General features: G+C 52.2%; 1 protein-coding gene across 13 annotated transcripts in view; it reads right to left on the bottom strand.

The window, feature by feature from the left end:
• Nucleotides 1-26,430, bottom strand: part of FAM120B (family with sequence similarity 120B) — a 90,785-nt gene that overhangs the window by 32,242 nt on the left and 32,113 nt on the right. For all 13 annotated transcript variants that reach the window (XR_003135852.3, XM_035698014.2, XM_025444851.3 and 10 more), the window contains 3 exons: nt 22,639-22,740; nt 18,273-18,445; nt 14,607-14,699 (listed from right to left, as the gene is read on the bottom strand). Coding sequence is in view for 12 of the 13 variants with exons in the window: in XM_035698014.2 (XP_035553907.2) it covers nt 14,607-14,699; nt 18,273-18,445; nt 22,639-22,740 (368 nt within the window). In the remaining variant the exon portion in view is untranslated. The remainder of the gene's footprint in view (nt 1-14,606; nt 14,700-18,272; nt 18,446-22,638; nt 22,741-26,430) is intronic.

The following is a 26,430-nucleotide window of genomic DNA, read 5'->3' as shown; positions in this document are numbered from 1 at the left end:
GTTTTGGAGCTGCCCATGCTGAGTCACGACGCGCTCCTGGTACCGAGCAGCTAAGTCCCCGCTCACCACACCAGTCTCTCCGGCTGACGGCACAGCTCACCCGTGCCCTCACCTACCAGCGTCTGGGTGTCCGTCCCTCCATCTCAGCTGTCTATCTGCTGGGCACTACACGGCTGGTTTGGGATTTTCGCTTTGCAGTGAGGACAGGTCACAGGAAGCTGCTGAGATCGTATGGAAGGCCCCATGGACGCAGCGTCGTTCCCCGTAGTGCTAACCCCCTCCCTTCCAAAGGACGGCACAGGACAGGCAACAGGCCCTTCCACAGGGGCAGACGTGGTGGGGTGTGTGCTATGCGACGCCTGCGGCACGTGCAGTTGTGGGCAGCACCGTCCCATACAGAGCTGCTCCACCACCGCAAAGCCTTTCCTTGTGCAGACTGGAGTCATCTGCCCCGCCCCAGCTCCCACCCTCCAGCCGTGGCATTCCGAGAGCAAGGCCGCGGGGGGAGCGGCTTCCTCCCTCCGCACAACCCCGAGGTGCGCTCACGCGGCTGCGTGTGTCAAGCCCCCCCACCCCGCAGTGTGGATGGGCCAGCTGGTTTGAGCGTTTGCCTATTTAAGGACATTTTTCTTGTTTCCGGCTCTTGCCGTCACATGTGCAGCTGCTGAGAATGCTCACCTCCGGGTTCAGGGGGAGCAGGTAGGTCTTCGTTTCTGTGGGACAAATGCCAAGAGGGGGCTGGGGTGCCGGGGCACGGGGTAAGGGCGCACTCAGCCGCTCAAGACCTGCGCACCCACCCGGAGCGGTCCCCCTCGCGGAGGAGACGGGCTGCGAGGATGCCGTGCGCCGTCTGGCTGCTCTGACACCCGCACGCTGGCCCCTCGCCCCTCGTGGTGGCGCCAGTGAACGCCGCAGGGCTGCCCACCTGCTTCCAGGCCAACACCTTTCCCAGTGAAATGTCTGTCTGTTGCCCACGTTCTGAGCGGACGGTTTGGTTTTCACTACTGAGTTTTGAGGCTCCTCGTGTTTTCTCCTCACAGGACCTTTGTCAGACGTGTGTTGACAAATATTTCCTCCCATTCCGAAGCTTGTCATTCCTTATTTTTACAGACCAAAGGTTTTTAATTTTGATGAAGTCCAACTTAATAATTTTCTTTTATGTATCATGCTTTTGATGTGAAACCTAAGAATTCTTTACCCAGGCCCAGATTCCTAAGTTTTCTGTGTTTTGCCCGAGTTCTGTATGACACATTCTGCATGTAGCTCAGTCTTCTACTCGACTTAATCTTTTGCACGAGTGGGGAGGTGAAGGTCATGACTCCTATTTTGTCCGTGGTTGTGCAACTGCCCCAGCACCACCTGTTCACAAGACGTCTGTGCTTCGCCAACGCCAGGCGGGTGGCAGGGCCTGTGTGGCCCGCTTGGGTCTCCGACGCGCAGCCACTCCAGGTCTTGACGGGTGTAGTCCCGGAACAAGCTCTGTTACCAGCTATGTTCCTCCCGCGTTGTTATTCTTTTCAGAACCGTTTTGGCTGCATCTTAGTTCTTTTGCTCTTCCATAGAAGTCTTAGAATAATCTTGTCGTATCAATAACAACAAAAGCCTTGCTGGGATTTTGCTAGGAACTGTCCACCAGCTCGGGTAGAAGGGACGCTCTGCGGGACCGACGTCCGTGAGGACGGCGTGTCCGCCTGGCTGGGAACGTAAGCCGCCTCTGACTGCTTCCGCCAGCATTTCGTGCTTCTCAGCACACAGACACTGTCCACGTCTGTGAGGAACAAGCTAAGTGCTGTTACCCTTTACATTTTAGTATACAGAGACGCAAGCGTGGTCTGTCTGTTCTGTGCCAATCTTCAGCCTGAGATCTTGCTGAACTCACCAAGTGTTCTGATAGATTCCTTGGGATTCTGTGTGCAGAGTCGTGCCGTCTGCAAAGTGGGACCGTTCTGTCCCAGGTGATCTGGATGCCTCTTATCCCTTTCCCACCTCAGGGCACAGGCCACACGCGCGGGCTCCGTGCTTATGCTCCACGGGCGGCGCGAGGGCACATCGGGCCTTAGTCCCGGGGGGCCGCCCGCGGTGCTGACTGGCGTGCGTCATGTCGGCTGCAGGGAACTGTAGATATTCTCCGTCGAGCTGGAAAGGGTCCCCTCCCCTCTTCCTACTCTGCTGGGGTTTTATCACAAATGGCTCTTGAATTCTGTGAAATGGTTTTTCTGAATACTTGATATGATCATGTGATTTTCCTCAGTAGCCGAGGACAGAATTACACAGATATTTGAATTCTGAATCAGCCATGCATCCCGGCAATAAACCACCCCACTTGCTCATGGTATATACTTCTCTTTACACATTGCTTGGTATGACCTACTAACGTTTTGTGAAGGATTTCTGTATGTTCGTGAGGGACACTGGCCTGACGTGTTTTTTTTTTTTTTGTTTTTTTTTTTAATTCATTTATCTGGTTTTGGAATCAGGGTAGTACTGGCCTCGCTGGGAAGTATTCCATCTTCTCATACTTTCTGGAAGACAAGGCATAGAACTGGTATTAATTCTTTGAATGCTAAAAAAAATTTAAAATAATTTTTAAAAATTCTTTGAATGCTGATAGGTGGATCCAGTGAAACCAACTGGGCTACAGATGTATTTTGGAGAGAGTTTTAAAAACTATGAACGAGATCCCCTGAGCGGTCATCTGGCTGTGTAGACTATTAGATAATGGGTGGGCTGCAGCCGTTGTGCTCTGGGGGCTCTGGTCCACTAAGGCTCCCCTGCTCGATCTGTGTGCAAGGCTGCCTGGGGCATTCCGCTAACCCTTCTGCTCGCGACGGCCTGTGTGACACCTGGTCTACTCCTGACCGTGGCCAGTTATGTTTTCTCCTTTCTTACCAGGCAGAGTCTGGAGCAAAGGTGACTCCCAACGCTCGGCTGATCTTCCTGGGCTTGTTTTCTATAATCTTGACTTAGTTATTCTTTATGACTCTTTTAGCCATCTGATACTTTAAGATTTATTAAAAAAAATTTTTTTTTAGGTTTTCTATTTGTCTTTAGCAGGAAAATGCATCCAGACTACCTCCGTCTCCCACTCTGGAAGGCAGCTCCAGCACTTGGTCTCTACCAGGATTCTCAATACTTTCATTATCATGAACAATTTTGGCAGCCTGGAAAAAAAAACCTACAGATCTGTCCCAGAGTAACATTAGATACAAACAATAAAATAATAAGCTTATAAGACAATTAATCATAAAGAACTATAGTTTTAAAAATAACATAAATTTACAATGTAAGAATTTACCCATTTCTTTGTATATCTTTATTTTTATTTATTTATTAAGATTTTATCCAATCACTTGGAGGGAGACAGTGAGCGAGTGCGCACAAGCAGTGGGGGCAGAGGGAGAGGGAGAAGCAGACTCCCCGGCGGAGCAGGGAGCCCCTCGTGGAACTCGATCCCAGGACCCTGGCTGGGATTGCGACCTGAGCTGAAGGCAGATGCTTCACCAAGGAGCCCCCCGGCGCCCCTCTGTATTATCTCTAGATAATAAGAGAGAGCAGCGGGTATAGTGACTAATCTGGGCACAAGGACGACGGCAAAGGACACACACTGGTTTCTACAACTATAACGAGACATGGGATCCTCCAAGATTCCTACGGGTGACACCGATGCAGCTGCTGCTATTATTACTGTGATTTGTTGACTCTGTCTTAAAGGAAATGAGGAATTTCAGTTAGAAGTTGGTGAAAATAAAGATGTATTTTTTTCCTGCTATCCCATGCACAACAGCAATTCTGGGCATGACGAAAATAAACACGCGGCGCCAGGTGAGCACTTTAAATAGATGGGCCACGAGTCCTTATGTTAACGCCGTCTTTGCCGGAAGGCTGGCAAAGCGTGCTGAGGATAATTCCACCGACAGACGTGGGCATTTTTGGAACCTCTACTACAGTTTTCATTATCAGGCACTAAAAATAAATTCTAAACCAAGAAAAACACATTAAATCAGAAATAAAGTCACAGTCCTGAAGGGCTGGGGGTGCTGATAATTTCTCAATCACTTCCCTTTGGACCCCCCACTTTGCGGTCAACTGCTCCATTCTTGGGGCTTCTCCGCAGCCCTTGGGGGCGTGCAGGGTCAGGGAAGGCCACATGAGCCCCGAGAGATGTGCACCCCGTGGGCCATACTCCAGGGGGACACGTCCTTGTCCCCCCTCGGGTGTCCGAGTGCCCGTGCCTGCACCCGGCCGGCCCTCAGCCCAGGGGCAGCCCTCCCGCCTCGCCCCCCCACCCAGGCCCCGCCGTGAGGAGGCCCCACTCTCCAGAACCTGCTCCAGTGCAAGTCCAGCTCGCCCGCCCTCATCCTTGTCCTCCTGCCTGCCCCCCGCCCGGGCGCCCTGCCCCTGGGGCCGTGTTCCCGGCTAGCTCCCTGCCGTCCTGAGGGGGCTGTTCTCAGGGGCCCCCATGGACAGCCTGACGCTAACGTCCTCCTCCCAACGTGGGCACGTCTCCCACATCCATCTCCAGCGCCAACACTCCCCATGCTCAGACGTGCAGGCCCCATGACCCACACACACCTCATATGTGACCGTGTGCCGACCAAGGCCCTCGTGTCTCCCTGGGACCCCCGACCAGGACACAGCATGCTCGCGCCTGGGTCCTTCCCTGGGCCCTGCCCAGCCCGCCTCCCGGACGCTTCTCACGGTCCTGTCTAGCCGCACCCCATGCTTGGCCCCTCGCCTCTACCTGTTGAGACCGCACATGAGGACCCAGGGCTTCCTGTCCCTTTGCTGCCCGAAGCCCTGACCACACCCCCGGGGAGCCCCAGCTGTGAGCAGAGCCACCTTTTCAGTCTCTAAGCTGCACAATGAACCCAACCAATTTCTTTGCTCCCCCCAAGGCCTTCCTGTCCTGACCCTACTCTCCCCTCCGATCCATCAAATTCCAGCCCGGAGGCACAGGCCCTCCCGCCCCAGGCCGCTGCTCACCTGTCCCGTGCCTGCTGGACCCACCCTCCCGGGATGGCCGCCTTCCTCTCCTGCACCCCCAGGCCCGGTCTGGCAGTGAGTGCATGAGATTGCTGCTCCAATACCAGAACGTGCTAGACGCTGCTGCTGCCCTGCAGATGGATGGGTGGAGGGCTCTGTATTAGGAAACGGCTTGACTCCACTCCAGAACACGGTGCTTATGGGCAAGGACAGGATCACTGCCCTCCCGTGCGCGTGTCTGTGACACGGGCGAGCTGTGACCCCACGCGGGCCAGAGGCCACGGCAGCCCAGCCTGGGCACAACCTTGGCCCGGGGTGCTCGCTGGTCCAAGCCAGGACGCAGGCCCCAGCACAGCTAACGCTGCAGCACAGCTCAGGAGGGCCCTATGCCACAGCCGCCGCAGGAGAGCCAGAGCGGGTGTCCCCGTGCCAGCCAAGGGTCGGGGGGAGATCACCCGCCTCCTGAGGCCTCCATGGTTGTCTGGGCCCAGGGAGTCAGGGCAGTGGACGAGCTGCCCGAGCGAGGCTACCGTGCGGGCCCCGCCCTCCAGGAGCTCCAGCCTAACACGACGAAGGCGGCTTCTCTGCCCCGACATGACCGACTGCGGTCCCCCCAAAGCCCTCCTCCATCAGCCTAGAGGCCGTGTCGCCCTGTGCCACGCCAGGATGGTGATGGATAACACGGCAGCGTCCGCACGTCCCCGGGCACTGCGTGGGGAACCAGAGTCTGCTCCTGTGAAATAACCAACCTCAGGTGACAGCGTTCGCTCCAGAGATTAGGATGTGCTGAACTGAGTCGGGCTTCTCCTTACACTGGGTCACATCTGTATCCAGGCCACAGTGCACAGACTCGTACACGTGGGGCTCCGGGCACGGGCCCTGACTATGGCAGCGCCCCGCAAACAGCACTGAAGGCCCACGCCGGACGCCCCTGCAGACAAACACAACGGCCACCCGGCCACATGGACGTGCTACCCCAGGGGAGTTGGCGTCGGCGGGCCTGGGGCTCCGGCTTGTTTGCAGCCGTCCTGACACCCGCTCACACTAACAAGAAGACAATTTCTCTATTTCTCCTGAGGTCTCACATGAAGGCCCCACAGCAGAGAAGCACAGCTGACTGAAGGCCGGGCCAGCCTGCTGGGAACTCAGGAGCCTGAGGAACCAGGACGGGAAGAGCACAGCCTGCGAGGGTCCCCAGGGCACGGCTCCCCGCACCCACCCCAGGGACCCCTGCAGACCCCCCACGTCTTCACCCCCCACTGAGCCATGGGGCACCCACCCCAGGGACCCCTGCAGACCCTGCACATCCTCACCCCCCCACTGAGCCACAGGCACCCAACCCAGGGACCCCTGCAGACCCTCCACGTCCTCACCCCCCAATGAGCCACAGGGCACCCACCCCAGGAACCCCTGCAGACCCTCCACGTCCTCACCCCCGCCACTGAGCCACAGGCACCCCCCCAGGGACCCCTGCAGACCCTGCACATCTTCACCCCCCCCCCCCACTGAGCCACAGGCACCCACCCCAGGGACCCCTGCAGACCCCCACGTCCTCACCCCCCGCACTGAGCCCCGGGGCACCCACCCCAGGGAACTGCTCCCCCGCCTCCACTCCTACATCATTGCACATCACGGTGGCACATCCACCTCTGCAGCGACATGGTCAGACCCGCAACCACCTGAGAGGATACAATCTACTCACAACTGTACAATTACAGAAAGAACCAGGTTCACAAGAACCGTAACACACTAGTGTTTGCGAGAAACAAGAGGAGGCAACACTGGAGGATCAGCTGTACTTCCACTGCTCTCCTTCACCGGCTGCACCTCTGCTCGCCCAGGACATCCCCCATCAGCACACACCAGCAACAGGGGCTACAGTCAGTTCTGGGTTCTGACTTTCTGACATCCTGCCCCTGAGAACTTCAGGCTCAGATGTGCCACAGGCAGCACGTGTCGGAGCAAGAGCGAGGGGTAGGCCCTGGGTCAGGAGGGAGAAGGCACAGACCGCCCCCACCCAGGCAGCGTGAGCTGTAGCTGAGGGCACGCCACGGCCCGGGGGACACACTGCGGGGCACCCCTGTCCTGTGGGGGCAGCAGGGGCAGCAGGAGACAGGCAACAGGACAAGCACGTCTCAGGGACCCCATCCCTCCACCCCGGCACACTGCTGCCAAGCTGTGCAATGCGGTTTGGAAAAGGAAGGTTAAGATGCAAAGTATGTCGGGCCCCTGGTGGCTCAGGGGTTGAGCATCTGCTTTCAGCTCAGGGCGTGACCCCAGGGTCCTGAGATCGAGTCCTGAGTTGGGCTCCCCGCAGGGAGCCTGCTTCTCCCTCTGCCTGTGTCTCTGCCTCTCAGGAATAAATAAAATTAAAAAAAAAAAAAAAAAAAGGACACAAAGTATATCCTAAGATTTGTTTCCATTGTAGAAAAATACATTTTATTTGAAGACTGATTCATGAAGACAAAGCACTCCTACAAGCCGACACAGAAGTACAGCGACGGGTGCAAGTACTAAGCAAATCAGCATCCAAATACCGTCAATGCACAGATTCCATAAAAGTAATAAAGGACTCAGCTTTCACCCCAAATAAGTGAGAAGATATTTCAATTCATGGAAACAAAACTCACTGAGCACCCGCTGAACTGAAAACAGAGAAGACCCGGGTGGAGTGAAGCCGAGTGTGCAGTCCTGAGGGGCTGCGGCCCAGGGGTGCGAGGATAGCGCGAACCCCAGGACCAGGACAGGGACCCTCAGGCAGAAGGAAGCGACAGGCCCTGCAGCAGATCTGGTGACATTGGTGAGGCGTCACCGGGCACACAGACAGCCGCCCCGCGCAGGTATCGCAGGTGAGCACAGGTCCTTCCAGCAGGAAAGGAATCCCTCGGCACAGGGTGTGCAGGAAGCCGGGAGGCCAGGTCTGGGCAGCGCCAGCCTGTCGGGGGGCTTCGGGAGGGACGGAGGACACGGAAGGCCAGGCCATGGCCCAGCGTGACACCCCTGAGCATCTGTCCTGGGCCACTGCCCCAGGTGCAAGCGACCTGCAGAGGGGAGGCCAGAGGCCAGTCTCAACATCCCGGGGAGGGGTTCCCAGGAGAAGTGCCACGACAGTGCGGCCAGGGGCAAGCGGACAGTGAGGACAGCAGAGTGGGGCGCCTGTCTGCCAACAGGTTCAGTTCTGAAGCTCCAGTGCCGTGCGGGGCCCCAGGATGCACACACGGGGCCTCTACACCGAGGCCGTCCCACCTGCGGCTGCTGCGGCTGCCAGGGTCCTGCGGCGCCGACAGACGCTGCGAGGGGGGCACGCGAGGCTGTGCAGCAAGCAGCGTCTCTGCAGGGGACTCCTGCGTCCGCCCCCTCAGCGGCAGCTTAGCTGTGGGGCATCCATGCAGCCAGGTGGATCATTTGGGCCCTTTCGCACCGTGACACCGGGAGCCAGAGATGTCCCGAGCGACGCACATGTCCTCACTCGAACGACGCCTGGAAGGACGGCTGTGGCCACTGAGGATCTGTGCTTCCCTCGGGGCTCCGCAGACCAGAGAAACGGCTCATCTCCGGCCGGGACGGCAGTGCAGGAAAGGCACCGGGTTGGCCAGCATCACGAGAGCCCCCTCCTGCTCCTCCACAAACGTGCCTGCGTCCCGGAGCTCACAGCCTCCAAAGTGTGCCCGGGGGACATGCAGTGTGACCGCAGGGCCAAGGGGCCGAGGGCCCAGGAGGTGACAGGTCAGCTCCCCGTGACCGGCTGCCGGAGCTGGGAGGGCACCTCCCCGCAGCCCCCAAGACCTGGTCAGCCGACCCTCGGAGGAGCCCATCTGGGTCCTGTGGGCACGAGGGTACCTGCTTGCCGCCACGTATCTAATCTGTCCAGGGAGTCTTCACCTTCTGTACTTGCGTCAACTTTAAGTTTCAATAGATTTGGGCGGCCCATGTGGCTTAGCACCGCCTCGGCCCAGGGAGTGACCCTGGGGACCCGGGATCGAGTCCCACGTCGGGTTCCCTGCATGGAGCCTGCTTTTCCCTCTGCCTGAGTCTCTGCCTCTCTGTCTCTCATGAATAAATAAATACAATCTTTAAAAAAATAAATAAAAAGTAAAAGCTTCAATAGATTCTACTTTTTTTTCTTAAGATGGTATTTATTTATTCACGAGAGACACGGAGAGAGAGAGGCAGAGACCCAGGCAGAGGGAGAAGCAGGCTCCCTGCGGGGAGCCCGATGTGGCACTTGATCCCGGGACCCTGGGGTCATGTCCTGAGCCGAGGGTGGACGCTCAACTGCTGAGCCCCGCAGGGACCCCTGACTAAAGATCTTTTAATGGAAGATTTCTACAGTTGCTTTTACCCAGGAGGTTGTTTGGGGAGACGACAGGAAGCATGACCACGCAGCAGCGCCCCGGCCCAGGCCAACGCCCTGAGCACAGCCTGAGTCCGCAGCCTGCCTGCACCGCCTCCAAGGTCCCGCTCGTCCTGCCTCCAGCAGACGACAGTGTCTTCAGACCTCAAACGTACCGAGCATCTGACACTTCTACAGCATCCAGCTGTGACGCGGAGGACCAACAATGAACAAGCCTCCATCGCTGACGCCCCAGCTCCCAAACCCCAAACCCAGACTTCAGCACAGGTGGGCTGGACTCCAGAGCAGACTCCAGAGCAGAATGCATCCTCACCAGCCCCGTCAGGGGGCCTCAGCCACGACACCCACCTTCATCTCTCTCACAACGTAACAGAACTTTTCTTTCTCTCTAAAGAATGGTATAAAAATTACTGCAGGGATGCCTGGGGGGCTCAGCAGCTGAGCATCTGCCTTCAGCCCAGGGCGTGACCCCAGGGTCCCGGAATCGAGTCCTGCATCGGGCTCCCCGCAGGGAGCCTGCTTTTCCCTCTGCCCATGTCTCTGCCTCTCTGTGTCTCTCATGAATAAATACTATCTTTAAAAAAATTACTGTAAAATATTTATAATCTTTCTAAAAAAACCAACAGCCTACTTTGCAAGGTATAGTGCCGTCCTCATGCCTGAGTGTGTTCTGGGCCCAGCACAGAGACCAGCAGCGTGCTCTCAGTCCTCAAGAAACGCCATGCAGTTACCTTCCTCCTCAAAGGAAAGCCCGCAGAAGCGCTAGATGAGTCTTGGAGGTGAAGGGTGGCTGTTCCAGCTGATACCACCGAGGCCCCAGCAGGGGAGGGACGCAGAGTGTGGTGAGGAGCAGCAACGACAGGACATCAGGAGAACGTTGCGCTCAGTGCAGGTGCCCAGGGGGCTGAGTGTCCAGAACAAGCGAGGTCGTCCTAAAGTCAGGTCCTGCCCAAGGCCCCCGGGGGATATGTCACCCAGGAGCTGCTACCGGCATGGGCGCCGTGGCCCGGAGCACGCATGCAGTTCACCCATCTGAGACGCCGTGTCCACAAGGACCCAGCCGTGCCCTGTGTGTGCGCGGTGCCGCTGGCACTGGGACGAGGGGCACGGCGCGCTGACACCAGCACAGCAGGTGCGCCCATAGCAGATCTCAAGTCCTCCCTGTGGCACTGGAAGAGACACTGACAACACAGCACCCTCTGCTAAGACCCCAAGAACCCACCCCAAGCTGCTGAGCGAGGGGCTTCCCAGGTCGCTTGCTCGGCGAGACTCTGCCTACTGCCTAGCAGAGTGTCCCTCCTCACTCTGCGGACACCCCAACCTCGTCCTGTCCACATCCTTAACCCCGGGTGCCCACGGGGCTGCACTAGCCAAGTGTGTACAGTACGGTGCACACGCCGGGTCCCGGGCACCGGCAGGGGACGGTCACAGCAGGTCCCCGGCAGGCCTGCCCTCTGTGCGTGGGCACAGCAAATGCCCCTGCACCTTCCTAATTACAGGTGATACCACTTCCCTTCTTCCCTTCTTCTCTCCCGTGACTGCCACAGGTTCAGTTCCTGTACTCCTCACCCCGAGAGCAGCCTCGTGTCTGTGAATGAACGCGTGTGTGCACGTAACACCAGCTGCCGTCTCCACGCGGAAAATCCCATCACGCGGATTATTAATGAATGTCACTCTGTACACCATTTTAAAGCTCTATTTGACCTGCTGGGACAAGAAAAATAATGCTGGTGCGAACCTAACAGGGCATTTGAAGATTCCCATGAGCACCAGTGGGCAGGGGCACCAGGCCCTGCAGCCGTGTAGGTCCACAGCCTGTGGTGAAGACAAGGGTGGGGGACCAAAGGCACAGCTAAGCCCCTGACGACTGCCCCTGGGCAGTGGGAGCGGAGTGAGACCCGGGGGGCCGTGCCCCGCCACCTCACGGCAGCTCCACAACCAACCCAATCCCAGGGCAGCCACGAGGCCTCTGAAATCCGTGTTTCCAGGCTCACCGCTGGTAAAACAAACCCGACCCACCCCTCCTCCTGAGACACTCGCCGCAGGGGCCCTCCGGGGGTCCCTCCCTGGAGCTGCCCAGTTACAGTCCCTCCAGGGAACCCATGTCAGTCACAGCTGCCGCAGATCTCGCTTCTGCTGGAGAAGCTCAAACAACGGGGAAGGTTCCGGCCAGCCTGGCAAGCGCAGGGCCTGGGGGAGAGGACCCCACGCAGCGGGCACTCTCCCCGCAGGTGCCCCCGCCCAGAAAAGACCCCCTGGTGGGTGTTGAGAGCCGACTCCACCTCGGCTCTGCCCAAGACAAGGCAGTGGTGGGACCACGCACGCGAGTCCAACCGAGAGCACCCACACGGTATTTACAAGGGGGAAGTCAGGCTCTGCTGTTTGTTCCTAAGAACTTGTTCAAGGTCATGCAACTAGCAGGGAGGGAGCCAGAATCAGCATCGACTCCAGTTTGTCCTACCGCCCACACGCACCAGGCAGATGGCACGACCTCCAAGTCCCCTTCCCTTCTGCCTGCTTGGCTGCCTGTTTAATTCTACCAGGAGGGGAGATGAAAGCAGCAGGCCAGTGGCAGCAGGACAGCCGTCTGGGAGGAAGGCCACGCAGCTGGGGCTACAATCTAGTGTTAAGAATCGTATTAACCTACTAATAACTGAAAGTTCACTTTTTAAAATTGTGTTTTGCCAAAAGGAGGGACAGCCATCAGCTAACATCATCCCCAGTGGTGAAAAGCTGAGAGCTTTTCCTCTGAGACTGGAAACAAGACGAGGATGTCCACTCTCGCCGCCTTTATTCAACACAGGACTGCAAGTCCCAGCCACAGCAACCAGCCCAGGGAAAGCAACACAAGCATCCACATGGAAAGGAACGAGTAAAACTCACTATCTTCAAATAACAAGATACTATACATAGGAAATCCTTAAGACGCCACCAAAAGATGGTTAGAACTAATCAATGTATTCAATAAAGCTGCAGGATACGACGTCAATACACGACATCTGTGCCATTTCTATACAGTAATAAGGAGCTATCAGAAAGAAAAATTAGGAGAATAGTCCTATTTACAACCGCATCAAAAAGAATAAGATCCCCGGGAATAAATACAACCAGGGAGGTGAAAACCTGCTCTCTGAAAACTATAAACCACTGATCAAAGAACATGAAGATGATGTGAACAAATGGAAAGACAGTCGCGCTCATGGGTTGGAAGAACAAATACTGATAAAATGTTCATACTATCCAACAAAACGCCCCACGAGCAGGTGCGCTACGATCACAGAGCTGGAGGTGTCATGTCCCCAATTCCACGCTGTATTACAGGGCTACGGCCACCAAAGCAGTAGGTACTGGCATAACAACAGACACAAATCAACGGAACGGAGTAGAGAGGTCAAAAGTAAGCCTATGCATACGTGGCCACTTACCTCTCACACTTATTACGAAGGGCCATCGCTAAAAAGACAAAAGGTAAGTGCTGGCGAGGATGTGGAGAAAGGGGAACCCGTGTGCACTGCTGGTGGCAATGCAGGCTGGTGCAGCCTCTCTGGCGAACAGCGTGGAGGCTCCTCAAAAACCCAACATGGAACTTCCCCACATTCCAGCACGCAGCTTCCCGGGATAAATCACTGTCGTGAGGAGGTACGTGCAGCCCATGCTCACTGCAGCATCACTCACAGCAGACGACAGGCTATGCAGACAACCCGATGTCCGTCACCTGGTGAGTACACTAAGGCAGTGTGGCGTATATTCCCGACGCGGCATTATTCAGCTATAAAAAAAGTGAAATCTTAAAAAAAAAAAAAAAAGCAAAATCTTGCCATTAGTGGGAACGTGGATGGACCTTGAGGACATTATGCTAAGTAAAATAAGTCCGAGAAAGACAAATACTGTGATTTCACGTCTCTGTGCAATCTTCTACACAGAGAACGGTGGTCACTGGGGGCAGGGACGGCTAAAGTGGGTGAAGGTCAAAAGGGACGTCCAGTGACGGCACTAGTAAGCGGCGGGCATCACGTCCAGCGTGCAGACCACGGTTAGCAATACTGTGCTGCGTATCTGAACATTGCTGAGAGCATAAATATAAAAAGTTCTCATCACAAGAAAAAAATTCTGTAACTCCATGCTGACGTATACTAAGCAGACTTGCTGCGTGACCACTGCACAACGTACACAAACACCGCTGCACATAACGTGTCAATTACAGCTCAGAGAAAAAGAATACATAAAGCTTCTAATAACCCAAAATTCACTTGTTAAAATTGTGTCTTGCCAAAAGGAGGAAAAAATATCCACTTTTAAAAATAACTTTCTTGAATACAATGTAACAAAACTGCTAACACACAAAACCTGGCACCATCCCTTTAGTTGGACAACTGGGAGGAGCAGTTTATGGGGTAAACCCGCATGCAGGAGTTGGGACATTAGGTCAGAAGTTATTTGTAAATGAAATGTATTAGTTTTTATCCCCTGGAAAGACAAGTGAAAACTAATTCAATTAACTAGAATCTATGGATAAAACTCCTTACTGTTACCCAATGGCATTTATAAAGCAAAGTCTTAAGTTTCCACCAACGACTGACCTGACCTTGGGTTTTCCCCTAAGAAACATCTGCTGGATCTCACAGGCTGTGGCCGCAGAAGAGCAGGTGGGGTTGGCTGCCAACGGCCAGGTTGTGAAATGAAAGGAATACCCTCCACCTTCCCCCCCCTCGTGGCAACATGCAAATAAAAGCAGCACAGGTGCGTGACCTGCACTACGCAACACTCCACAGCAGCGCCGGGAGAGGACACAGGCGGGCGCGGTGACTGGAGTCTGGGGGACCAGGCCTACAGACGGCAGACAGGACAGGGCGCGTACGGGCCAGACACTAACACCAGAGAAAGGCGTCCTAGTTTCCTAACATCAGCAAGGTACTAAGGGATCAAACCAACGACGGCCTTCATGTTGCCACAATACTGACACGGGATTAACAACGACACATTTCTCAGCGCTGGAATGAGGTGGCTCTTGTGAGCAGTGACCCAGTGTGACCAAGGTCTAGAGGCCGCCTCCACGGACGCAGGACGCCGTCTGTTCACAGCTCTGCTTGAACGTCCCTAACCCCGCAGGACTCGGCATCATAAAAGCAGCGTGATTAAATACGCCTTTTGATCTCGTCTGTGGAACACCAACCAAAACTTTAAAAAACACAACAGAAGAAAAGGCGGGCAAGAGCACGGACCCTCTGGTCAGGCAGGGGGTCTCCAGAACGGACAATCAGGCCCGTACCTGTAGGTCGACGAGCTGCACCGTGGACTTTCCTTGGAGGCACAAGGCCTGAGCAATGAAAGCATGCAGATCCTCCAGGCAAAGAGTGTCCACCTGAGAGGGAGAGAAAAGGAGAGGCAGTGTCAGCTCCGGGGAGAACGGACACTCTGCACGAGGCCCTGCAGCGGGTAGATGCCGGGGTCGGCAGGGACTCTTCACGCACAGCCCACGGTACACAATGCCCGGGGCCACGCTGCAGAGTGGCAGAGGCACTCCGCAGCAAGGCAGAAGTTCTGCAACGCCTCAGAGGGGCCACGAGCCACCGCCAAGCCGGAGTCTTAGAGCAACACAGGGGATGGTTCCAGCCACCAGGTCCCAGAGCTGGCGATGTAGGGGTTTGCAGCATGAGCTGGGGTGACCAAGGCCGGGATCAACCACCCCGCCAGCCCTGGCAACGCCTGCATACTCAGATACCAGTTTAATGGAAACAGGACCCTACATATGAACCCCTCCAATCTTCCATGGAGTCAAGGGGTCCCACCAAAATGTGAGCAAGAATGAGGAGGGCAGGGATTGGGAGACAGATGAGGAAACTCTGGTCTCAAGAATCAGGGATCCCTGGGTGGCGCAGCGGTTTAGCGCCTGCCTTTGGCCCAGGGCGTGATCCTGGAGACCCAGGATCGAATCCCACATCGGGCTCCCGGTGCATGGAGCCTGCTTCTCCCTCTGCCTGTGTCTCTGCCTCTCTCTCTCTCTCTCTCTGTGACTATCATAAATTAAAAAAAAAAAAAAAAAAGAATCGACGGCAATGAGGGCAGGGCCTAGGCACCACCTGCCCCCGGGTTCTGGGGCGGTGACCTCGCCAGCTCAGCCACCACTCTCTCAACCAGAGGGAAGCAGCACAGCGCTCCTGCTCACGGGCCCACCGCCAAAGTAACAATATGAGAACTTCTTTCCAGACAGGAATGTGTTCTGCGGCAAGTAAAGGCTTGAAGGGAGCAAATCAGGATGACGACCACAGACCCACTGGTGAGAATGTCAATTCTTCCTCGTGATAAAAAGGCTAGTGTTTATTCCTGATAGAAACGACCCCACCATAAACCAGAAAGACAGTTCCTGGGGACTCCTACTCTCCCACTGGCCTCTCCTGGAGAAGCCAATATTCCGGGAGTCACTCACCTTGGCCCCACGGAAGGCACCGGCCCCGTCACTACCCTGCCCTGCTCCATCCTCCAGGACTTGTTGCCTCTGTGTAAATGACAGCTGTGGCTAACAAAAAATCCACAGACGTGTAGTGCTTAGGACCAAGAAGAAAGCTCCCAGTCTACGGAAGCAAGACCAAGCAGAGAACACAGGTTTTTACTCCATAAACCCCCATCGCTCTCCACTGAGACTGGGCTGGAATGTAATTCTGCTTCTCCCCATGAGCAGCTTTTGAAGAAGGCTGATCTTAAAACACCAACTTAGGAGAAAAGAGAAGTATGCCGTGTGCCACAGCTTTCCCTGGTAACCAAGGTAGTTAACAGATCTCGACCACCAGAGTCTTGGTAACACCAGACGTTTTAGGATTTCACATAATGCATATGACCACTTAAAGCACTTGCTCTACTCCAGGTTAGGGAGACCACGTACCCTTGCTACAATGTAAACTCACCCTTCCAGACAAGGCTCTCAGGTAAGCCTTTAAATACAAAGTGGTGGTGGTGTCGCGGACTTGGAGGGTACGAGAGCATTTCGTTTCTCTACGGGTTCTGAATCCCACGTCACACAAACATCTTATCCATGGAAAGACAGTATTTTTATAAATTTATCTTTTAAGCCTTATGAAACCCTACGAGATTAACCCGGTGAATAATGCTACAGTTCCATCTTAATCTCAGAGCTGCCACTGATGTGGCGATTCGTTATTTTTTGGTTTCAAGAAGCTCCAATTTAAATATGCTCTTTAAGTCAAAGTAACATCATATGTCTGCCTCACGCTGACCCACACTAGAGAGATCTGTATTTAAAGGTCATCAAAAAAAATAAAGGTCATCATTAGTACTTTCAGAAAGAAGGTAAAGGTGGAAATTTCCCTCCTGACGCGTCTCTGCTTAAGGGTCACAGAGATACAGGAGATGTGAAGCTCCTGTTCTGTGCGGTGGACTTTTCCTGCTGGACACGGATTTCCATGACGGTCACCTGCACGAGTATGAACAGGTTCAACCACCCACGTCTCTTACGGGAAAGAGGAAGTCAAATGTGTGTCCACGGAGTGACCGTCCACACGCACACAGACGGAATCAACAAGCAAAGACACTTATGTTTCTGGATGAGAGAGCTCAGCTCCCCACACAGCCCCACCTCGGCTGTGGACTAAGACATGCCGGACAGAAAACATTAATTCGTATGTGCTTGCATTATTTAGCAAATAAGATTTTTTAAAAAGTGGTTTTACACTTAAAAATCCACCCTCTACTCATTTATATTGCTAAGTCTGGTATCAAAACCTCCTCAAAACAGTAGAGCAAAAACTAAAGTTTACATTGGTGCATGTGACACCAATAATGAAGCAGTGAAATCTCGGAGTTGTTGAACCATACCACATTGTCACAGAATGCAAAATCCACAACTAGCGACACACTGGCAGAGCCAAAAGAAAACAACAATCTAGGAAAGAAAAAGGAAAATCAGTATTGAGCTCCCTTGAAGTGGACTCTGGAACAAGAGTGAGATTCTTTTTTTTTTTTTAAGATTTTATTTATTTATTTCATGAGAGACACAGGCAGAGGGAGAAGCAGCCTCCATGCAGGGAGCCCGATATGGGACTTGATCCCAGGACTCCAGGATCACATCCTGGGCTGAAGGCAGGAGCTTAACAGCTAAGCCACCCAGGGATCCCCCAAGAGTGAGATTCTTAAAGACAATCAATAATTCATAAAGTAAATTCGGGTCTGAGAAACAGTCACATAAGTCTCTCTAATCCAGGCAAATGAAAATGTGATGTTTGTGTCAGAGAAGACCCAGGTCAAGCATGTGTGGAGGCCAGAGTAGAAGCCAAGACAGCTCAACGGCATCGAGGACAAGAGGTCTAAGTGGATAAAGAAAGCCGTGATGGCAAAGGACTTTGTTTTCATTGTGGTTGTGACAAATTGTGAGACAAAATCATTTCAAAATAATACAGCCAGGGACGCCCGGGTGGCTCAGGCGTTGAGCATCTGCCTCTGGCTCAGGGCATGACCCCGGGGTCCTGGGATCGAGTCCTGCATCAGGCCCCCCTGCAGGGAGCCTGCTTCTCTGGATAAATTTGTAAATATAAGATTAATGACTTCAGGGCAGCCCAGTGGCTCAGCGGTTTAGCGCTGCCTTCAGCCCAGGGCTGCCTGCCTTCTTGCCACGACACGGGGCCGCCGACAGGCCCAGTCTCCCTCACGGTGACAGCTGCAGGAGAGGCACGTTGTGCCCAGGTGCTGGGAAGCAAGAGCAAAGTGAGTGCAGGCTCCCCTACCTGCAGGGCCTCCCATGCCTTGACCCTTGTGTGCATCACCAGCCTCCGCCAGGGCCTCGGGCACGTGCGCCCACAGGGAAGCCGTGTTCTCATGAGATGACAGCAAGGGACGAGGTGACATGGGGATGCGCCGCGGCCAGCCCAGAGCCCTGCAGCCCACAGATTCATGGGAAGTGGACGGGAGTGAGGGCCGGGGTTACCTGCACGAACAGGTAGGTCAGCAGGCAGCACAGTGCCCTAAATGGGTTCTCCACCGCCTGCAGCTCTTCTCTGGACGACGAAAGGTCGAAACAGCCGAGCAGGGCCTCCACGCGCCGGGCTTGTGTCCCTGGCTCTTGGTTCAGCCACAGTAATTTCAAATTAGGTGTTCCTCCTAAACGAAAACACACACAGCCCATTTACCATGATCCCTTGCAGCAGTGACGTCAAACATGCTTCTTGGAGGAATATGGTAAAAGGATGAAAGACACTGCTGTCTTTTCTTCCCAACACCCCTGGGCTTTAAGGGTAAAAGGATGGAGAGTTCACACGAACAGCCCTTCTGGTGAACAGAAACACACCTCCCAAGGCCAGCATATGTCCTTTCTTGAAGGGCTGTGTTTTGAGGGAAACTGGGACTTTTCTCCTACGGGTGCAGCATCCTGCGGTGTTAACAACACTCTTCAGAGCACGTGTACAAGGTCCTGTGTGACTGTGGGAAAGCACTCAGCCACCAGGGAACACTGGTGCACACACCAATGTACCCTCTTTGCTTGCCCCCTTCTTCCCCGCAACCAGCAGGTTCACACCTTGGTGCAGAGACTGTGAAAAAGGCATTTTCCCGGGTTCTGCAAGCACAAAGTCTGCTGTGCCAGGTGTGATGCCAGTGGTCTGCACTCAACAGCCCGGCGGCTTGGATGCAGGGCATCTGTGCACCCATGCTTTGGAAAGCACGTCCAGAAGACTTAAAAGAAATTCCTAAAATACGATTCATTTCTGTCTTCTATATATATATATGCTAAAATTATTAAAGTTTAAAAAACACACAAAGCAAACCTTACTCATTTACTTAAAATCACAACACATGCCCCGTGAGTCTGGAGGAGGAACAACAGAGGCTCTGCTGGTCCCTGCAGAGACGGGCACAGGTCCCGGGCCGAGCCGGGTCCTGCTCCGGGCAGCAGGGTCACGAACATTCAACACCACGCCTTGAGAGCCGGAATGGCTGAGGCCTAAATGTCCCACAGGTCTACTACAGAAACAAACCTATAACCAAATGGTGTCAGAACTAAAGGACTCAAAGAAGCGGCTCTCCTCGTTTCCCTTACATTTCTCACAGTGCCATGTAATATTCTCGGCCAGGTTATCTCTCACCACCGAAGATGAAACAACCCAGCAAAAGTCACCTGCTTTCTGAAACGTATGAAGTGTTTTCTTCATCAAAAAACTTCTTCATTATTTATTTTGGAGAGAAATAAACATCACTTTTCTCTTGAAAGAAAGAATATAGTGAAGACAACCGGCAAAAAACAATCTATGGCTCCAGTTCATAAGACAGAGATTTCATTCCAATATAATCACAAGGGTCAGCCATGACTTCTTCAAAACATACTTTTCAGAAAAATAATCATCTTGCAGGGTCAGCAAACTATAGCCCATGGGCCAAGTCCAGCTCACTGCCTGCTCTTCTGGCCCATACACTAAGAATGGTTTTTATATGTTTAAATGATTGAAAAAAAAAAATCTAAAGAAAAATAGTATTTCACAACATGGGAAAATTATGTGAAAGGCTAATTTCAATGTCCCTAAATAGAATGTCCCCACAATAGCACAACACTCATCGTGTTTCGTCTGTGGCTGCCCGCGCAGTCTGAGCACAGGGCTGAGCCGCTGCAGCAGAGACCACGCTGCCCCCAAAGCCAAAAATAGAGAAGTCGGCCAAGACCTGATCAAAGGTAAGTGATGAATGTCACATTATCACAGTTATTTCCATTTACTCAAGTAGTCGAAAAACATTTTTTCTGATTCTAAAAGTCAGTCACCGTAAAACAAACAAACAAAAACCCCAGGAAAAGAAAGCGTAAGAAAAGAAAAACATTCATAAGCCCACCACCCGATACAGCCGTATTTTAAAGTACAGCTTCCAGTCCTTTTCTCAATGCATATAAAACATTTGTGCACACAGCTGAGAGGCCAAGTCCCCATGAGAGTGGGGGATGGACAGTGAAGCTGCACCTTGCATTTCATTCGCTCACACACAGAGGCTAATACGAAAAGAACGAGACCCAAGAGGTGTACTGAAGGCCAAGTACGGTGGCAGCAAGAAGCACGAGAGGTCCCGACTGGTGACTCTCCGGTGGACATTACTCCCAGTCTTGGTGTCATCTGGGGATTTGTTAGAATTGCACATTCTAGGAGGACCTGGGTGGCTCAGACCCAGTGGGCTGGGCATCTCACTCTTGGTTCTAGCTCAGGTCATGGCTTCATGGGTTGTGGGACCGAGCTCTGCATGGAGAGCTCCAACATTCTCTCCCTCTGTCCTCCCTGCCCCCACTGCTCACGCTCAGGTGTGTGTGTTTACATGCACCCTCCCTCTCTCTCAAATAAATAAACAAATCTTTAAAAACAAAACAAAACAAAAAAAGAATTGCAAATTCCTGGTCCCCACACCAGGCTTACTACTCTAATTGCAGGGGCCAGGAAGCAGCACCTGTGGGAACCCCCTCCAGGTGGTCTAGAAACAGGTCTGAATACCACTCAGTATCCTTCTGCAAAACAGCTAGGAATCATTTACACAGACAAGAATAATTCAGCAAAAACAAATTGGTTCTTGAGGTCTAATGATAAAATAGATTACAGAAAACCACCAGTTTGAAAAACCATGTCCTCATAAATCTACTATCAGAGAATTTTAATCCTAAATTCAATCAAGAATTTATTTAGTCGAGAACTAGGTACTGAACACCCGTTTGCATATTAACATAGGAGACAAGACAAGATCCTCTCCAGAGACCGAGGATCCTGGTCTTCAGTGCAAGCCAACAGACTCTGGGGTGCTGTCAATTTATGTCACATGCAGGACTTGCTGGCTGCACAGGGACCTCTGAGGATCCCACCTAATGGCCTTCCTAAGTACCGTCCACAGAGATCCACTTCTCAGTTGGCAGATTTCATCATCTTAAGCCACAGGGTGTGAATTTGTTTGAAGGATCATTTAGATTAGTTCTCTTCTCCAGCCTCCACTTTAGCTCAAAACCATTTGGCGTTTTCCTCATGGATCAGAAGGGTTTTTATTAAGTCAAACTCTTGGCATTTTTGCATCACGATGCATGTAAGCACACACGGAGTGAGCCACTCGTGTAAGGGGTCTGTAACCAAAGCAGCGCCAAGGACAACGCCCGCCGGAGCCCAGAACCTGTCTCTGCGATCGCTGCGTGCTTCCAGAGCTTATTAGAGCATTTTAGGGAGCGGCCTTTAAAACCAACTAAAATGATGATGGATAGTCACATGTTCTCTTAATTCAAACCATGAAGAAAACTGGAATAATCCCTCTTCATATTATTTTTGGAAAGATACAATAAGATGGAAATTACATACATAATAAAACATTTCTGAAAAATTATTCCGGGTATCCTTTAAAAATAGCTCTTGCTCTAAAAACAGATGTCAATTTATCTTTGTTTTTTTTCTTTTTTGATAAATACCTTTTTAGGTTTGAATATGTTACTGGCTGAGGAAATAGGGAAATATTCCCTATAGTAACTCTCCTCACCTTCCCTCCCAATACAATTCCATTTTTAAGAAAATTATTTAGCAGCGCTCACGCCCTTATTAGGAAAACTACAGGCCTCCATGATGGGAACGGCAGTGGCACAAGAGCATCTGACACAAAAATGGAATATCAAAGTTTTGGAAAAACACTTGTTCTGTGAAACAATGACAGGGAACCCTAAAAATAAACCCTCAGCACGGTCACCTTCTTTAACCTGCCTGCCTGTAGGACACTACCCCCCACCCATGGATTCTCGACTTTCCTCCGGTACTAAGAGCTCGCAGGAAGAAAGGACTTCAGCTGGTCTTCAGGTGAGCCTTGTTTTTCCTTCCCTCCCATTACAGGTTTTAAGGTAACACTCATGAAGAGACACCTTATTTTTCCAGCTGAAATAACCTTCCTTTATCTTTATCTTCCTTTCCATCAAAACATACTTTCCGTAGTAGGAGGAAGGCAAGAGCTGATTTCAAGCAGAATATCGAGCATCCAACCCTGTTAATGCGGCAGATACTTGCTGAGCGCGCCCGGGTACTGGGACCTGGGGATCAGGCCACAAGCACTCAGCCCCCCGTGGCCCCAGGGCCAGGCCGCTCTGGGTGTCCTGCTGTCAGACCCCGACCAGGAGACCGGTCCATCCATGCAACACTCATCCCTCTGCCGCTTTAGAACGTCATCACACAAATACCCCCCTGTGGGCCCAGGGATGAATTGCATATGTGCAATTCTGGAAAAATGTTTCCACAGAGGCCCCATTATTGGGCTTGCATCACATGCTGCACAAATCAGTGACTTATTTAAACCAAAGCTGTCTGTACCTGGAATGTTCATCTGCAGAGGCCTGACGAGGTCCGGGTGCCTCAGTGGGTTCCCAGAGTACACGAACCACTCCTTGACGGTGGGGCAGGTGCCGGCGCCATCTGAGTAAAGACAGCTGGATTAGTGGATGCACGCGAGTACCAACATTCGTCACCAGGCTTACAGGATAACATCCAAGGCCACCAACAGGGACCTCGGGCATCCGGGAGTGGGCCCCCTACCCTCCGGTCTCACTTCAACAAGAGCAATGACCTCTGGGGTGGGGGAGCTGGCAGGATGACCTGGGAAATACACCTGGGGCAGAGATCACCACCCAGATGGCTCCTACGAAGTCCTCCCCTCCTGGGGCCCCACACTGCTCCACACAGCATCTAGGGAGAAGGACAGCCCTTTCTCGTCTTCAATCCACTCCTCTGTGTGACTCTCAAGACTATTATTACATTAGGTAATTCAAAAAGCTAGTAGCAATCATCTACAACAAAGCCACTTCTATAGGTTAATTGCTATTGAAAATTCAGTCTGTCTTCCGTTCTCCCATAAGCGAAGGTGGAAGGTGGCTTTCCTGCACGATGTGCTCACCTAGCTCGGGGCCACCAGGCTGTTGTCTCTGCAGGACCCCAACCCCTGCCTCCCCTCCCCCAGGGCCCTCAAGGCTGTCCCCTGGCCCCTGGGGACCTGGCTTCCTACCTCACCTGGGCCCAGCCCTGCTCAGACCATCTTCACTCACCCCATCCCACGCCCTCTCCGTGTCAATGCAGGCTGTGTAGTTTTTGCTTTTTGACAATGAAAATTTGACCAGGCTGCTGGTCCTAATTGAGATCCCGCAAGAGCAGCCCATGGCGCCAGCATGTGAGTTCAGACTGGGAGCCCACAGAGCTCCCTAGCCCCCCACTGCCGCACACCATTTGCCCCAGGACTCTCCCCGAGACCTGCGCAGGGACCTGGAGGGCTCCTGAGTCTGCGGCTGGCCCCCCCCCCCCCCCCCCCCCCCCGGGAACCTGGCTTGTGGCTCACGCCCTGCTCCTCAGCAGGAATTCCGTGCATCCTGAAACTCCCCATGCCTTCTCTCACCTCCTTGGCCCAGACCTGCTTCCCTCTACCCACCCTGGCCCGCGCCCCCCAACCCAGACGTCTGTGCCATCGACCGCGGCTCTCTGGCCGACACCACACCTGCCTACTTGCTCCCCTCACTGGCCCCCCGACTGAGCTCCTGGTCCAGAACGGAGACCTCTTCACGGCCTCAGTCCCCAGCACAAGGCCGGCTAACTCTAAGCTTAACAAATACATTCAACTTACCCAAATTTCACACATACAAAAAGAAAAAGGAAAAAAAGGAAATTCTGAGCAGTATTCTTATAGCTGTTCACCAACCTCCCCCCCCCCCCCCCCCCGCCGGATGTAATCCTCTTGGCCTAGGTATTCATTACACTAAAAAAGTCAACGGAGTGAATGGTATTTTAAGTTGCTCATTCTGAAAGGAAAGACCTCTCTCACCCGAAGTCAGACCTCGTGAGGTTCAGTACCTCACTCCAGTCAGCCAGCCATCTCCTTGGGAGATTACTGAAACGTTTATAAAACCACACTTTATCCCATCTTTCATCTGGAACTGTTCTAAACCTTCAAACACCGGAGCTTAGGGCTGGCTTCTCAGAGCTTTACTTCTGTCATGTAGGAAGGTGGCAGCGTCATGATAGGCACCGGTACCGTTTATTAGACAGCAGGTGGATCTCCAATAAGACCTAGAGAGTGGACGCCTGGGGGTCAGCGGTGCGGCACCTGCCTCAGGCCCAGGGCGTGACCCCGGGGTCCCGGGATCGTGTCCCCACTGGGCCCCCAGCATGGAGCCTGCTTCTCCCTCTGCCTATGTCTCTGCCTCTCTCTGTGTCTCTCATGAGAAAATAAATAAAATCTTAAAAAAAAAAAAAAGAAAGAATATGAAGAGAAAACACATAAGAAAAAGAAAAAAATTATTTAAACAATATCTAGTTGCAAAGTTTATTCCATAGGTCCTTTTGTTTCTGCTTTTCAATTAGTGTAAACATCTTCCTCCTGTCTTCCTCGGGGCACGTATGCCTCTGGGCTGACAGCACAGGCGGGAAAGGCAGGACGAGCGAGCGGGCAGGTGGGGATGTGTCAACATCTACAAAGATTAATAAGCTTTACAGTCTGGATAATGACTTTTCCAAACGTAACTATTCAGATGATAGCATTTTCACTTTTAATCCAAATTACTGCTCCTACAGACACAGTTAAACTCCCCAGTCCTTCCAAAATCCAGGGCTAGACGCAACCTGTTACCTGAGATCTTAAACAGGTATTACTGAAAAATCCTAGAGTTCGGCCTATTCTCTGGGGTACCACATAATTTCAAAGGTTTTTCTATAAACCTCCTTAAAGAAAACAGAGGCAATAAACTCTTTAGACATTGGACTGAGCAAGTTTTTTTGGATTTGTCTCCTGAGGCAACAAAAGCAAAGGCAACAAAAGCAAAAATGAACCACTGGGACTTCATCAAACTAAAAAGCCTCTCCCCAGTGAAGGCAACAGTCAACAAAGCCAAAAGGCAACCTACTGAATGAAAGAAAATATTTATAAGTGATGTATCCAACAAGGCGTCAGTATCCAAAATATATAAAGAATTTATGCAACTCAACACTAAAAAACCAAACAATCTGATTTAAAAGTGGGCAGAGGAACTGAATGGAGATTTTTTCCAAAGAAGACTTACACATGTTCAACAGACACATGAAAATATGCTCATCATCAGTCATCACCAGGGAAATGCAAACCAAGCCACCATGAGAGGTCACCTCACACCAGTCAGAATGCCTAAAATCAACACAGGACAACTGGATGCAGAGAAAAGGGAGCCCTGTGCGCTGCTGGTGGGAACGCAAGCTGGTGCAGCCACTCTGGAAAACAGTATGGAGGTTCCTCAAGAAGTTAAAAATACAACTACCATGTGATACAGTAATTTCATTTCTGGGCATTTACCCAAAGAAAATGAAAACACAAATTTGAAAAGACATACGCACCCTTAGGTTTGTTGCAGCTCTACCTACAATAGCCACGATGTGGAAGCAGCCCGTGTCCATCGACTGATGAATGGATAGAGCTGGTGTATACACACACATACACACACACATACACACACGGCCATAAAAAAGAACAAAATTTTGCAACAACGTGGATGGACCTAGAGGGCCCCATGCTAAGTAAAATAATCAAGACAAAGACAAATACCTTATAATTTCACTTATATGTAGAATCTAAAAACAAAACAAGTGAACAAACAGAAACAGACTCATAAATACAGAGAAGAAAGTGGTGGTTGCCAGAGACAGGGGGATGGGGTGACGGATGAAATCAGGGAAGGGGATTAAGAGGAAACGGGGATGAAAGTACAGCATACGGAGCACAGTAATACTGGACTAATTTTGTATGATGATAGACGGTGACCACACTTAATAGGCTGAGTATTTTGTAATTCATACAAATGTTGAGTCACCGTGTTGTACACCTAAAACGAATATAATATTGCATGTCAAGCATAATTCAATTAAAACTTTAAAAAATTAAAAATAAAACTCTGCCTAAATAAGAAAAACAAAATTTCAGAGGTTTTAATCTGGCATGCACTTTGAAACTATAGCAGAAATGTTTGCAACAATTTGGTCTGACTGAATTAGAATGAAATAATCTTCTTAAGTGCCTAAAAATCAAGAAAAAGAGAAGAGGAAAATTGAGTTGGCAATGCCTAAAAGGAAAGGCTGATTTTCTCACTCAAACTT

Source organism: Canis lupus, chromosome 12, assembly GCF_003254725.2.
Source record: "Canis lupus dingo isolate Sandy chromosome 12, ASM325472v2, whole genome shotgun sequence".
In the NCBI taxonomy this organism is placed as follows: Eukaryota; Metazoa; Chordata; class Mammalia; order Carnivora; family Canidae; genus Canis; species Canis lupus.
Note: the sequence above shows the minus strand (reverse complement) of the source record. Positions and strands in the feature narration are given on the sequence as shown.